This window comes from Oryctolagus cuniculus, chromosome 16, assembly GCF_051225735.1.
Source record: "Oryctolagus cuniculus isolate XC-2025 breed Fujian yellow rabbit chromosome 16, ASM5122573v1, whole genome shotgun sequence".
Taxonomy (NCBI): Eukaryota; Metazoa; Chordata; class Mammalia; order Lagomorpha; family Leporidae; genus Oryctolagus; species Oryctolagus cuniculus.
The window spans coordinates 13539660-13556211 of record NC_142882.1 but is presented as its reverse complement, the minus strand read 5'-3'; the positions used below and the strand labels follow the sequence as shown (position 1 = coordinate 13556211).

At 39.3% G+C, this 16552-nt stretch overlaps 1 protein-coding gene across 1 annotated transcript; it reads left to right on the top strand.

The window, feature by feature from the left end:
* Positions 1–419: 419 nt before the first annotated feature.
* On the top strand, positions 420–11793 carry LOC149121508 (vomeronasal type-2 receptor 116-like). The gene is made up of 4 exons (XM_089315548.1): positions 420–460; positions 808–976; positions 8137–8260; positions 10880–11793. Exons 1-4 carry the CDS (start codon positions 420–422, stop codon positions 11791–11793), a joined length of 1248 nt encoding a protein of 415 aa, XP_089171674.1.
* Positions 11794–16552: the final 4759 nt, after the last annotated feature.

Below are 16552 nucleotides of genomic sequence, written 5' to 3'. Positions count from 1 at the left end.
AGGTAAAATTTGAGAGCGATTACTAAATCCCAAGAACTCATAATTTTGGTTAAGCTTTATAGAAACATGCAGAAAATATTAAAGAATAAAGAGTGAAATGGTGAAATGGAATTCAGAGCTTGAGGAAAACAGTGAATAAAATAAAGTGAACATTGTAAATATTCTGACAATTTGACATTCTGAATGAAATGCTCTTTTTTAAAGCAACTATGTTTGAACAAAATTGCTTCTGTGAATGTTGGTATATTAAGTGGAAAATTACAGAAAGGGCTCATAAAAATGGTTTTGGTGAATAAATTAGAGATGCTTCCAAATGCTAAAATGACTGACAAGTCAGATGGTGTTCAATTATTTCGAAAGGTACTGAAAACAGTGATGCTTGCCTCTTGGGTTCCATCCTTAAGTAGAAGTGAAATCCCATGTTGGGACACATCAAGGCTTTCCTGAAGGGCTTGGGAAGGTGAGTGTGATCATGGGCACAGTTTGCTTCAGAGGAGTCCAATGGCCATTCCATGATCTTCTAGAGCCCTTGGAACCTCACTCACACCTCCTCCATGTGCCAGAGCCTCAGCTCATCACTGAATGGAAGCCTGAGTCTGAGCATTGCTGCTTCAGGGCATGGCTGTGGTGTTGCTCTTAATTCCATACTCTCTCCCTTCTTTTTGATGCTGCCCCTCTCTTTAGGTGGCTGTGGAAGAACTACCAATATGTGCTGGCCTTCTTCTTTGCCATCCAGGAGATCAATAAGGACCCCCAGCTCCTCCCCAACCTGACCCTGGGTTTCCAACTCTACAATTCTGTAACCAGTGGTCACTTCACCCTGAGGAGCACTCTGCACTGGCTGACTGGAAAGCATCATCTCATCCCTAACTACACCTGCCAGACACAAGGCAAGACAGTTGCCATCATTGCTGGAACCACATCAGCATTTTTGGCTGAAATTGGAACGATGTTGGAGCTCTACAAAACCCCACAGGTAAATGGGTTGTGAAATCTGGTGAGAAATACTTCCATCTCCCACCAGATCTGTTACATCTGGGGCAAGGTCCTGTGGAAGCCAAGTGACATATTCCACTATTAGTTGAAAAAGATTTTGGGGAATTCCTTAGACTGAGAAAGGGAAGGAACCGTGGAAGCTGAGAGCCTCCACCAAGATACTCTTCTGGGGCCAATGTATCCATCCCCACCTCTTGGGAATATAGATTGTTGACTGTTCACAAGAAATACCCACAGCACAGAGATGTCCTAGGATGACTCCATGTTATACATGGATATATGAAGACCTGGGACAGTACTTTCCTTTGGATTCCACGGAACATAACAGCCCCAATGATCATTAAAGAGTGTTTGGGGCTGAGTTACATTTGCATGAGATTTCACACCCTTCCAATCCTGACTTCTTCACATTCAGCAGATTCCTTCACAGCATTCCCAGTTCACTTTCCATGTGCAACAAAGAGATTTAAATCTTACTGTGTGTTTCATGAACTGAGAAACAATGAGACACGCACAGTGTACACCCATTCACTAGTTTAGTCAACAAATACCCACTATGGTTCTGCTGCTGACTGTCCTTGAAAAACTGAGGGGCCTGGAACTCAATTCAAATCTCCCAATTAGGTGTCAGGAACCCAATTACATAATCCATTCAAGCGACCTCCAAGGGTCTGCATTCACATTCTTAGGATTCTTAAAGGAAACCCACTTCAAACAGGTGGCAATCTACACACATTAGCAGCAAACTCACAGTAGAGTAGCATAGGAGGATTCTGGTCTGAAAAGCAAGTTTAAGAAAACTCAGAGATGGTAGGTGAGTGTTTTCTTCAAGGCAATTTAGGTTATGACAGAAAAATTAATGAAATTCAAGCTATCAAGAAATCAACACAGTAAAGGTTGTTTGGCTCAGAGGAAACATTAACACCACTTTCAATGGGGGCTATCTCCAGATGTAACATGGGGTGAAAAGTGGGAAAAACCAATGTCCTGGTCCAAAATCCATGCACTCTTCTTCCCTCAAATGAATATGAAGATTTACAGGTATCTTACACATTTTTGCATGCTGTGAATGAGGATATCCATTCTAATCCTGAAAGCAATAAGCATTGAAGCATGGATTTCTCTGAACCCAGATGATAGAACGTGGTCTTCTCTACCCACAAACCTCAGATCATCATGGTTTTCTTTCCATTCAGATCACATACGGTCCTTTTGATCCCATGCTAAGTGAGAGAGACAAGTTTCCATCGCTCTATCAGATGGCCACTAGTGACAGCTCTCTGGCCTGTGGAATGCTCTCCTTGCTACTACATTTTGGCTGGATTTGGGTGGCGATCTTTGTTTCTAATGACATGAAAGGAGAGCAGTTCCTACAGGATATTGAAGCTGAGATGGTAAAGAAAGGTGTCTGCTTGGCCTATTCAGTAAAGCTCCCTGACGCTAAGTCAAGGTATGAAGAAAGTGAAATCTCTTTCCTAGAGGGGATCCGAATTGCATCAGCAAATGTGCATATTCTATATGGTGATGTGAGGAGCCTCTATACCATGGAATTTCTAAGCAAATACTATTTAACCCTGGGGAAGGTGTGGATCATGGCTGCAAAGTGGGAGATTGTTGTGAAGGAGACAGACCACATGCTGCACTCTTTTCATGGAGGCTTCTCATTTTCACACCACAAGGAAGAAATCCCTGGCCTCAACCACTTTGTCAAGACAGTGGACCCTTCCCACTACCCAGAAGATTTCTTCCTCAGTCAACTATGGCTTCATGCTTTTCACTGCTTACCTCCTGGGTCACTTTGTGGAACAATTGGAGTCTGCCCACCAAATGCTTCCTTTGAGTTTTTCCCAGGACACATTGACATGCTGACCATATCTGACTCCAGCTATTTCATCTACAATGCTGTGTATGCAGTGGCCCATGCCCTCCATAAGATGCTTTCAGAGCAAATAGAAAAGGGATCTCCAGGAGATGCAGCTCAACCTAGGATTCTTCCATGGCAGGTAAACATCTCCCAGAACAGGACATGCACTGAACACCTGATGGCATTCTCAGATATTTTTATTGCATTACCATATGACCGTGTTTTCATGTTGAGAATGGCATGATCAGGTATGATGGAAAGTGGGCTCTTTCATACCTCACTGTGTTTAGATACATCTGTAATAGTTATCTGTGTTTGGAGGATTTGTTATCTGCTATTGAACATTTTAAAAAACAATTTCTGCTATGGAACATGTTGAAAATATTTAAAAACAGTATAAATACTATGAAATGCACATAAGTCTACAGATAAATAGTTTTGGACATCTGATCACACTGATAACCAATGCCGAAAAATAGAACATAGCATTACTAATACCTAAATAGAGCTCTATATCCCCTACTCAATTTCTTTTTTTACATGTGATAGAGGAGCATATTGTCAATAACATGGTATGCTGCAGGGAAACAATATTAAGATTACATAGACAGTGATCAGACAACCACACCATTTTATACTCTATATATTAACTAGCACAAATAAGAGAAAACAAGATGTTTTGTAGGCCTGGCTTATGTAATTTACTGTAATGTCCTCCAGTTTTAAATGTCAAGATTTCATTTTTCTCATGGATAAGTAATATTCAAATATATATATATCACAAATATATATATATATATAGATAGATAGATAGATAGATATATATATAGATATCAGAATTCCATCACCCAGTCATCAGTTGATGAACATTTAGATGATTCCACATCTTAGGTATTGTGCATTGAGCTGCTATAGAATTGGGAGTGCAAGTGACTCTTTCATGTGCTTATTTTGTTTCCTTTGGATGCATTCACTAGAGTGAGAGAACTGGGCCATGTGGTAGAACTAGTATTGGTTTTTTGAGGAATTTCTCTACTATCTTCCATTATGGTTGTGCCAGCTTACAATCATTCCCATCAAATGTATTGGCGTATTTTTTTCCAGATCCTCATCAGAATTTGTTATTTTTCAAATTTTGGATAATACTCATTCTTGGCGGAGTGGAGTGAAATCTCACTGTAGTTGTTATTGGCACTTCCCTAATGGTTAGCAGTCCTGATCATCTTTTCATATTTCTCTTGGCCATTTGTATTTCATCCTTTGAAAAATGCCTGTTATTATCCTTAGGTCATTTCTTAACTGGATTTTTGGTTATGTTGTTGTTAAGTTTCTTGAACTCCTTATACAATCTGGAGATTAATACTTTATTGGATCCATGTTTTGCAAATATTTTCCCCCATTCTGTAAGTAGTGTCTTCACTTGGATGAGTGTATCTTTTGCTGAGTTACTTACCTTAATGTATTTTGTTGCCTTTATTGCCTTTATTTCTTGTATCTTATCCAAGAAATTGTTTCCTAGGTAAATGTCCTGCAGTGTTTCCCCAGTATTTGCCTCTTATAATTTGATGGTTTGGGATTTAGGCTTAGATCCTTGATAAAATATGAGTTGATATTTTTATAGGGTGTAAGGTAACAGTCTGAATTCAAATCTCTGCAAATAGAAATCCAAATTTCCCAACACTACTTGTTGAAGAGACTGTCTTTTTCTAGGGAGTGAGTTTAGTTCCATGCAACATTTTCAACTCAGACTCTATAATGACAAATCATAGAAGAACAATGTTTCTCACTGTAGGATGAAATGTTATAAAGTATCTTTTTTTTGACAGGCAGAGTGGACAGTGAGAGAGAGAGACAGAGAGAAAGGTCTTCCTTTGCCATTAGTTCACCCTCCAATGGCCGCTGCAGCCGGCGCGCCACGGCCAGCAGGCTGCGGCACCGTGCTGATCCGATGGCAGGAGCCAGGTACTTATCCTGGTCTCCCATGGGGTGCAGGGCCCAAGTACTCGGGCCATCCTCCACTGCACTCCCTGGCCACAGCAGAGAGCTGGCCTGGAAGAAGGGCAACCGGGACAGAATCTGGCGCCCCGACCAGGACTAGAACCCGGTGTGTCGGCGCCGCAAGGTGGAGGATTAGCCTAGTGAGCTGCGGCGCCGGCCTATAAAGTATCTTAATACAGCTCATTACAAAGACTGGAAAGAAGATAATGATCAAAAACTACTCTTTTCTTTGGAAAGATTGCAAAGCTAGGAAATATGGACTATGTTGTATCCCACAGCAGCTAAAAATCTTTCTGATTTTAAAATATCCCCTATCATCTCAAAAGGTAGCATTATATGCAATAAAAATGAGTCAAAGTGCAGAGAGAGAAATAAAAGTCATGACACCACGGCTCACTAGGCTAATCCTCTGCCTGCGGCACTGGTACTCCAGGTTCTAGTCCCGGTTGGGGCACCAGTTCTGTCCCAGTTGCTCATCTTCCAGTCCAGCTCTCTGCTGTGGCCTGGGATGGCAATGGAGGATGGCCCAATTGCTTTGGCCCAGTACCCACATGGGAGACCAGGAGGAAGCACCTGGCTCCTGGCTTCAGATCAGCGCAGCACACCAGCCATAGCAGCCATTTGGGGGGTGAACCAATATAAAAGGTAGACCTTTCTCTGTCTCTCTCTCTCACTGTCTAACTCTGCCTGTCAAAAAAAAGTCATGGCACATTATTATTAAACTTTACTAAGGTGAAAATATTTTACAATAAATTACACATATACATCATAAATAATTTTATAAGTTTAGAATTACCAAGGGCATCCAGGGATGTACAAGCTGATTTGGGAAAATGTTCATTAAGAAAAATTATGCTTCAATTTTTAATTCATTTAATTAAATTCAACTGCACATTAGCAGGAAGCTGAATCAGTAGTAGAAAAGCTGGGATTTAAACTGGCACTCACAGCGGTTCTGGGCACAGTGGAAAGTGGCTTCACCTGCTGCACCACAAGACAGCACAAATTTGTTAAATGAAGAAATTTTTTCTAATATAAAAGAACAGATTTTATGTATTTCATTGATACAATTCTAAGAAGATAACCATCCTTTTTTTTCCTTTCTCAATCCCCACTACTTCCTTTCCTATTTTCCTTTTAATTTTTGCAATAACATCATTTCCATTTACTTTAAGTTGCAGGGTTAATACACTACTAATCATAAGTTCCACAAGTGAAAAGTAGAAAGACTACTACTCCACAGGAATTTACACAAGGGTGATAAACACAAACCAAATCCAGAGAAGACAGTTTCATTTTTATATATTGTGGGTTTTTCTTCCATTCTATAAATAGTACCTGTCACCAAAAAAAATTATTTGATATTTTCTTTATGGAATGGCTATATTTCGTTATGCATAATGGTATCCAGCTGAATCTATTTTTTTAAAAAAAGAGAGAATTTCATAATTTTGGGGGGGTAGGATTAAACTTTTAAAAGTGCACACAGTTGCACTCCCCTGTGGAACCATCACAATGATCAAGATATCTCACATACAAAGCCGTGTTGTTCTCATGTGGAAGAACTAAGATGAGCTTTCCTAAATCTCTGACTAATCCTTCATGGTCAGCCACCTTGTGGGACACATTCTGTGATTTCTCTGTTTGGATTCAAATGCTCCCCATCATTTTAATTGGGGAGAGGCAGAATTCCCTACACTTGAACCCACAATATGGTGACCATTCAGACAAAACTCAGCCTTTACCAAATAGACTCTCTGAGGATAGAGTGGAGGGAAAAGCAGGATTTCTCATGTGCACCTCCCACCTCTCATCTGAATGTTCTCCCTCTTTCCAATTGTGCCTCCCTTCCAGCTTCATCCACTTCTGAGGAAAATCCAATTTACCAACAGTGCTGGGGAGGATGTTTCCTTCCATGAAATGAGACACCGTATGGCACACTATGATATCCACAACATTGTGAATTTTCCCGCTGGATTTCGTTTGCTGATTAAAATTGGGGAGTTTTCCTCTGAGAGTGCACACGGCCAAGAGTTGGTCCTCAATGAAGACATGATAGAATGGCCTGTTGCATTTAAGGAGGTGTGGATCCATGGGAATATTGGATACATATGGAGGTTCTGAATAGAATCTGAGAGGAGATTATGTGTGAGAATTTAAATAAGCATTCGACTCTCATTTCACATCTTGGCTTCCAAAGTTATGGTGTTCCTTACACATATAAGAACCAGTGTGAATTAGAAGTGCACATGTGTATTAGATATTGTTGTTTTTTACTTTTGGCATATTTATGCATCCCGAGGTTGAGTGACTAGAATGAGCTAGGTTAAGGAATGGAGACAGAGATCAATATACAGAAATAAATTACTAAATGCATGTATACACAGATTCTAAAATTTTATTTCAACTTTTTTTATTTATATAACTTGAAAAAATTTCATGTATTATATATATATATATTTATAAGCATAGTGATATTTTAATCACTTGGTGAGAGTCATTATTATGTTTTGATGCAGTATGAGCACAAGTAAATTATGAGTTGACTATTTGTAGAAACTATTCCCATTTTCCTTTGTCATTGTGCTTGTGAATCAGTTCAGTTTTTCTTCTGAATATCACCACACAGCTGTGATAAAAAACTTATCATCATTGTGCTGTTGATACACCCCAGGCAATTTTGTGGCTGATTTTTATGACTATTGTATGTTATACCACAAATGCATTGGTAGAATCAGGAATTGATGCTCTCCCTGGGTCTAGACATTTAGAAGTAGATCAATGTGCAATCCATGGTTTGTAACATTTGCTCATCTTTTACTTGTAGGCTTGTCTTTTTTCTGAGTAGCTACTAATAGAAGTGTACTTAGTCATCATATTTTTTGAATATTTTTTCTTGCATGTAAAATCTACTCAATAAAGGAAAGAGACATGTAAAATAGTCTCAGACATACACATTCTGAGAATGATTACCACACAAAAACTGAACTGAAAAGATTTCAGAGGAAGCAATTCGATAAAGAGACAAATGCCCAGAAGCATAGATCCAGTGATGAGCAAAATTAAACCCATCAGGTGCCCTCATAATATTTGGCAGTCAATTGACAAACCTGGAATGAGCATCTTAGAAACTCCAATGGGATGTATGAATAAAATCAACAAATACAGACTGGGGAGGACATAATGATGACCTTGGGATGAAAAGGCAGTTAGAGACATCCTATCACAGTGCTTAATGTCATGCAAAGCAATAACCATCACTTTTCTTTCCCCATCAGACTCCTCAGTCTTTGTGTAGCCAGAGGTGTGGTCCAGGATTCAGGAAAATACCACAGGAAGGAAAACATGTCTGCTGCTATACTTGCGTTGTTTGTCCAGAAAGAGACATTTCCAATCATACAGGTAGAAAACATATAACTTACCTGTGAGAACCCCAGGTTCTGAACTGTTTCTTGATAAAAAGTAAACCAAGAATATTTGCGATGAGATAATAGTCTTCACTCATTATTTCCATTCCCTTGTTGTATGCTCACTATTGCCATCTCATTAAGTGTAAGCTGTTGTCTAGTGGTGCTTATCCTCTCAAGCTCAATGCTGACAATAATTCTATCTGTCATCCTTCTTTCCCATCCAATGATGGACAAGACTCTCAAATTGAGATCTAAGGTCTAAACAAGAAATATAATATTTGTGTTTTTAAGGATATCTAGAAGGCTTGAAATCAAAACTTTTTAATAAACAACTGATAAGCAGGTAGCTACTTCACATGAATTGTGATGGGAATACTGTATTACTTTCTGTGCTGCCTCTTTGACATAGTGCATGGTGTGCAGTACACATAATGAATGCAACCACTTTTCCTTTGTGTACAAACCAGAAGAAGAGGAAAAACAAGATTCAATATAGAGACACAGCATCCTAAAAATGATGCAACTTGCTAACTCAAAAAACATTTAAGGAATGTTAAACATCAAATAAAATATCAAAGCCAAATGTTTTGAGAAATGTAAAAGTCTCATTGGTAAATAGTTCCACTGTTCAATGTAGAATAAATATGGTATTAATAATTTGAATTCTTCTAAAGGATGTTTTAATTCACATAATCTTTGCTCAAGAAATATTTTGATTTCAGTATCTTCAAACAAGCTATATATAGTTTCAAGTATAAAGAAGATAACAGAAAAATGACTTCAAGTTTCTGTGAAAACACTCAACATGCAGAAAGTTAGTGAAAGAAAGAAAACTAAAGTATCATGCATTAACCCATTGTACAATATACCCTTGCCTATGTATTCCTGGGGTATCTCTGAGACAGGTGCCAGAAGCACCTACATTCTATTAAAAGTAAACAGTATACATTGAAAAGAATTGAAAGAGAGAATTCCTCTAAATTTTTGCAAATGTTCATATTCCCTCTTTTTATGAAATATATTTATTTATTTGTTTCAATATTAGAGTTACAGATAGAGGGAGAGTGTAATAGAGAGGGAGAGAAGATACAGAGAAAATCTTCCATCAGGTAGATTCACTTTCCAGATAGCTGCAATAGCTGGTTATGGGCCAGGCCAAAGAAAGAAACCAGGAGCTTCTTCCAGGTCTTGCAGAGGCCCAAACATTTGAGCCTTCCTCTGCTGGTTTCCTAGGCACATTGGCATGGAGATGGTTTGGAAGTGAAGCAGCCAGGACATGAACAGGTGCCTGTATGAGATGCCATCATCGCAAACAGTGACTTTAACCACTACATCACAAGTCTTGTCCCAGAAGCTTGTATTTTTGCATGAGCACCAAGGATAAAAGCAAAGTAGGACTCTTACTGCAAGTGTAGCCCTACTAATAACATTTTTTTATTTTTTAAAAAAAGATTTATCTATTTTATTTGAAAATCAGAGATTCAGAGAATGAGAGAGAGAGAGAGAGAGAGAGAGAGAGAGAGAGAGAGAGAGAAAATTTCAATCTAATTGTCAGGCCCCAGATGGAAACATTGGCTCAGGCTGGGCCAGGCAGAAGCCAGGAGCCAAGAGCTTCCTTTGGGTCTCCCACATGGGTGTGGGGGTCCCAAGTACTTGGGCCATCTTCTGCTATTCTTCCTAGGCAATTAGCAGGGACCTGGATTGGAAACTGATCAACTGGGACACAAAACAATATCCATATGGGATGCTGGCATTGTAGGTGGTGGCTTTACCTACTATGCCACAACAATGACCCTATTTTTGTTTGTTTGACATTTGAAAGAGAGACATATTCACCAACTGGCCTATTCTTAATGACTTTTCTCATGCTGTAGCAGCAGAAGTGCATTATTTCAAGTGAGACAATGTGGTGTACAATTTGGTGTTCACGTGAGATAAAATGGTGAAAAAGTCATGCTTTCAGGTTAACAAGAGTACCTAGTTGTGTTTCGGTAACATGATGAAAATACTACTTACTTTCTTATAACCTCAGAAAGATAAACAGCTACAGTTCTCTTTTATTCAAGCACAGTATCACAACAGATATATGGAAATACTGACAAGATGAGTCCATGTAGGAATTAGAGTAGAGAAAAATGTACGGAGGTCTAAGGAATGACACATGATTTATATAAGTCATCTCCATTTGAGAATAAGTGAGAAAAACCTTAACATTGATGACCCCAGATAAATACTACAATCCATGTGAATAAAAGGATTCCCCTGAGAAAGTAACTGGGGGCTGTAGTGAAGAGGGCTTGGAAGAATCCATGCCCATATGAAATACAGGAAATTCATCATTTTATAGAAATTAAAACACTAAAATAAAATCTCTGAGCGATAAGATGAGTTCACAGAGCCCCATGTGCCTAGGTGCTTGTTTGAATGAATTTCTGCCAAATGGAAATGGGCATTCTCACTGGATTAGGAATGCAGGAATTTTCTCTAGTGTTTCTTGGTATCCATCACTACAGGCTGGACTCAATGTGACATTGCAAAGGTGACCATATTTCTTAACAGGGATAGAGGAGAAAATTATGAAATGGAAACAGAGTCTTCCTTTTTCCCACAGATGCAGAGCAGTGTATCCCATGTGCAGATGATGAGTACCCAAACATGGAAAGAAACCACTGCCTCCCCAAGCTGGTGACATTCTTAGCCTTTGAGGAATCCCTGGGGATGGCTCTGGCCTGCTTGGCTCTGTGCTTCTCTGTCCTCACAGCTGCGGTCCTCTGGGTCTTTGTGAAGCACCGAGACACTCCCATCGTCAAGGCCAATAATAGGACCCTCAGCTACATCCTGCTCATCACCCTCCTCCTGTGCTTCCTCTGCTCCTTACTCTTCATTGGCCGTCCAAACACAGCCACCTGCCTCCTCCAGCAAATAGCATTTGGTCTTTTGTTCACAGTGGCTGTTTCTACTGTGCTGGCCAAGACCATCACTGTGATTTTGGCCTTCAAAGCACTGAAACCTGGAAGAACAATGAAGCGACTGCTGGTATCAGGAGCTTCTAACTCCCTCATTCCCATCTGCTTCCTGATCCAACTGGCTCTCTGTGGCATCTGGTTGGGAACCTATCCTCCCTTTATTGAGTTAGATGCACACTCTGAGCATGGCCACAACATCCTGGTTTGCAACAAGGGCTCAGTCACTGCCTTCTACTGTGTCCTGGGCTACCTGGGCTCCTTGGCCCTGGTGAGCTTCACTGTGGCTTTTCTAGCCAGGAATCTGCCTGACACGTTCAATGAAGCCAAGTTCCTGACGTTCAGCATGCTGGTGTTCTGCAGTGTCTGGGTGACCTTCCTGCCTGTCTACCACAGCACCAAGGGGAAGGTCATGGTGGCTGTGGAGATCTTCTCCATCTTGGCCTCCAGTGCAGGGCTCCTGGGCTGCATCTTCCTCCCCAAGTGCTACATTATACTCATAAAATCTGATAAAAATTCTTTGAAAGCTTTAAAGAACCAACACAGTTATGCAGGATCCTAAAGCATTTTTTCTTGAGTTTCTTCACATTTTCAAATTTTGTAAACAGAAACCAAAGGATAGTGGCATTCCAACACTGGAAAATAAGCAAAACTAAAAACCATCATTGGTTAGACATTTGTCCTAGCAATTAAGATGGGTTTGTGTCACATGACAGTAGCTGAGATTCCCAGGAAAATAAACCTTTTGAGTGAGTGGTGACAACTCAGAGTTATTCAGTTCCTGTCAGTCAATTTTTTTTCTTGGCTTCTGGCTCTGCCCTCAACCCAGGCTCAGCCACTGTGGGCATTGAGAGGTGAAGCAGTGAAAGGTTGTTCTCTCAACAATCTCTCTCCTTCTCTCTGTTTCTCTTTCTGCCACTCAAAAAACACAATTCAGGATAGAAATATTTTCATATAACATAAAAGGAATCACTGTTTTAGTACTGAAACAGAACTGGCCATCAACTTATAAACAGCAATCACATTTTATATGATAGGGCTATCCCTAAAAATGTGCACACTAACTAACTTCCTTTTTGTTTATCAATTTAGATGCTATATATGTTCATATTTGACAACACATTTCAGTTATACATTCTTTATGTTGCTTCTCTGAAGGTCATGGGGAATTTGTCATTTTCTGCTTATAATTTAAGTGGAATTAATTTCCCAAATATAAAAGTCAACTAATCCTTGAACATTCTTTTCTTTGGATGCTGTATTGTTCATAAATCTCTTAGTAAATAATTACTGTCTGGCTAATTGGAAATGGTATATTTATCACTTATGTAGGTAGTTTTCAGGATTACATAGGAGTGATGCTATAATTGTCTGATCTATCATTTGACTGCTAGCTTTGCTTAGAGTTTTTATTCCAGGAGACAATGATGCTATTTTTGAAATTCACACACCCCACAAGATCCACTGAAGTAAATAGAGCAAATAGAAAAGGGATCTCTAAGAGATGCAGCTCAACCTAGGATTCTCCCATGGTAGGTAAACATCTCCCAGAACAGAACACGCATTGAACACCTGTTGGCATCCTCAGGTATTTTTATTGCAGTTCCAAGTGATCAGGCATGATGGAAAGTGGGCTCTCTTTCATACCTCACTGGGCATAGATATATCTGTAGTTGTTATCTGTGTGTGGAGGATTTATGATCTGCTATTGAGCATTTAAAAAACATTTCTGCTATGGAACATGTTGAAAATATTTAAAAACTGTATACATACTAAGAAATGCACGAAAGTCTACAGATAAATGAGTTTTCATCATTGCATCACACTCATAATCAACACCCAAATTCAGCACATAGCATTGCTAGTATCCCAAAGGAGCTCTGTATCCCAACTCAATTTTTTTAGCATGTGAAAGAGGAGCATATTGTCATTAACATGATATGATTCAGTGAAACTATGTTACTATTAAATAGCCAGTGATCTGACAACCACACAATTTTATACTCTGTATATTAACTAGCAGAAGTAAGAGAAAACTCGATATTATTTTAGGTCTGGCTTATATAATTTACTGTAATGACCTCCAGTTTTAAATGCCATGTATACATTCTTTCTCATGGCTGAGTAATATTCCATTATATATATGTACATGTACATATATATTTTTATGTATGTATATGTGTATATATGTGTGTGTGTGTGTATATATGTCACATTTCCTTCATACAGTCATCAGTTGATGGACATCTAGATGATTCCACATCCTAGCTAATGTGCATTGAGCTGCTATAAACATGGGAGTATAGGTTATTCCTTCATGTGCTGATTTCATTTCCTTTGAATGCATTCCCAGGTGTGGACAGCTAGACCATATGATACAACTAGTATTGCATTTCTGAAGACTCATTCTGCTATCTTCCATTATGGTTGTATAAGCTTACAATCTTTCCCACCAACAATATATTTAGGGACTTCTTTTCCAGATCCTCACCAGACTTTGTAATTATCCACATTTTTCACATTCTAAGTGGGATGGAGTGAAATCTCACTGTAGTTTTTATTGGCACTTCCCTGATGATTAGCATCCAAGTGCTTGGGACCCTGTAGTCACATGGGAGACACAGTTGAAGCTGCTGCATCCTGGGTTGGCTTGGCCTAGTCCAAGTCCTTGCAGCCATTGTGGAGTGAATCAGCAGATGCAAGATCTGTCTCTTCTTTCCCTCTCTGTATCTCCCTCTCTCACAGTAACTCTGATTTTCATAATTTTTAAAAGTTTAACAAAATTGAATGAACTATCAGTTGATTTTGGTGTTATGAATCAGAAATTTAAGCATAATTTTTCTTAATAAACATTTTACAAAATCTGCTTGTACATCCCTGGCTGTACCTGGTAGTTGTAAACTCATAAAATCATTTATGCTGTGTATGTGCAGGTCTATTTGTATAGCATTTTCATCTCAGTAGAGTTTAACAGTAATATGCGTGAGTTTTATTTGTCTCTCTGCACTTTGACTCTTTTTTTCTTGATAATACCGGTACCTTTTGAGATGATAGGGGAAATATTTTACAACCAAAAAAGATAATTATGAATGTCCTGATGGTAGTTAGGATCTGGACAGTATGTATTAGCCCTGACTTTCTGAGTCTCCTGAAACCTTTGTGGGATGGCCAATTCTTTAAACAACTATCATCTTGTCTTCACTAATTTGAACCAAGGACTTCATAAATAACAATAATCTTTGGAAACATTCTTGGCCTATATACTTACTTTTCTAGTTATGAGGCTACCAAATCACAACTGGTGCGTCAACTATTATTGTACTTAAACACAGAAATTACATAATCAAGTAAACATGCTGATGTCCATTTACATATATGTATATGCAGATTATATATATTTCTTCTGTGAGACATTAAATTTATTTGATTTACTCAAATAACTTGATCAGTATATTTTCCTGTACATAAATGGAGAAATTCCTAATTGTGTTCTACAATGGGTATTAGATTTATGTAAGCTAGAGTTAAAATCAAGAAAAATCCATATATAATCCAATGGGTGTACCCTGTGCTTATGTGCATGCTTAGTGATCTTGTAAATAATAATAGGCTCACAACCCTTCCTTACTCTTTGTGGCAGGCTTTCTATATGACATCACTTCCTGTGTCAGAGTCATTTTATGATATAACATTGACCCCACTTCTATTTTCCCCATCAGGGTCTCACAGAGAGCATGGGCTACAGTGTATAGCATTATAGAGGAGATAGCTGCTGTGGGATACACCATAGTCCATATTTCCTGGCTTTGCAATACTTTCAAAGTAAAGTGTGGTTTTGATCATTACCTTCTTCCTAGTCCTAGTAATGAGCTGCTGTATTAAGATATTTTATAGCATTTCATCCTACAGTGAGAAACAGTATTCTTCTATGATCTGTCATTATATAGTCTGAATTGAAAATGTTACATGGAGCTAAACTCACTCCCTAGAGAAGGAGTCTCTTCAATAAATGCACACATTTGGATTTCCACATGCAGAGATTTGAAATTGGACTGCTACCTTACAAGCTATACAAATATCAACTCATCATTTATCAAGGATCTTAGCCAAAAACCTGAAACCATCAAATTACAAGAGGCCAACACTGGGGAAACACTGCAGGACATGTGCCTAGGCAATGATTTCTTGGATAAGACCCCAAAACTGGCCGGCACCATGGCTCACTAGGCTAAACCTTCGCTTGTGGCACTGGTACTCCAGGTTCTAGTCCCGGTTGGGGTGCTGGTTCTGTCCCAGTTGCTCATCTTCCAACCAGCTCTCTGCTGTGGCCCAGGAGGGCACTAGAGGATGGCCCAAGTGCTGGGCCCTGAACCCGCATGGGAGACCAGGAGGAAGCACCTGGCTCCTGGCTTTGGATCCCCATAGTGGCCATTTTGGGGGGTGAACCAAATAAAGGAAGACCTTTCTCTCTGTCTCTCTCTCTCACTGTCTAACTCTGCCTGTCAAAAAAAAAAAAAGACCCCAAAAGTACAGGCAATAATGGCAACAATAGACACATGGGATTAAATCAAGCTAGGTAACTTTTGCTCAGCAAAAGATATATTCATCAAAGTGAAGATACAGCTAACAGAATGGGAGAAAATATTTGTAAAATATGCATTCAATAAACTATTAATACCAAGATCGTATAAGGAATTCAAGAAACTTAACAACCACATAATCATCATTCCAATTAAGAAATGAACTGGGGACAGTGCTGTGGTGCAGCAGATTAATGCCCTGGCCTGAAGCACCAGCATCGCATATGGGCACCGGTTTCAGACCCAGCTGCTCCACTTCAGATCCAGATCTCTGTTATGGCCTGGGAAAGCAATAGAAAATGACCCAAGTTCTTGGACCCCAGCACCCATGTGGGAAACTTGGAAGAAGCTCCTGGCTCCTGTATCCTTGCTTCAGAACTGCACAGCTCAGCCATTGTGGCCAACTGGGGAGTGAACCATCAGATCAAAGACCTCTCTCTCTCTCTCTCTCTCTCTCTCTCTCTGCATCTCCTTTCTCTGTGTAACTCTGACTTTCAAATAAATAAATAAATCTTAAAAAAAGAAATGAACTAAGGATATGAACAAACATTTTTAAACGGATGAAAAATAAATGGCCAAGAGACACATGAAAAGATCTCCCCATCATTTTAATTGGGGAGAGGCAGAATTCCCTACACTTGAACCCACAATATGGTGACCATTCAGACAAAACTCAGCCTTTACCAAATAGACTCTCTGAGGATAGAGAGGAGGGAAAAGCAGGATTTCTCATGTGCACCT

Coding starts and splice junctions, on each gene's coding strand:
- LOC149121508 (XM_089315548.1), top strand. CDS start 420: ATGTTGGGACACATCAAGGCTTTCCTGAAGGGCTTGGGAAG. Junction 461..807: donor TTCCTGAAGGGCTTGGGAAG/GTGAGTGTGATC, acceptor TTCTGTAACCAG/TGGTCACTTCACCCTGAGGA. Junction 977..8,136: donor AGCTCTACAAAACCCCACAG/GTAAATGGGTTG, acceptor TTTCCCCATCAG/ACTCCTCAGTCTTTGTGTAG.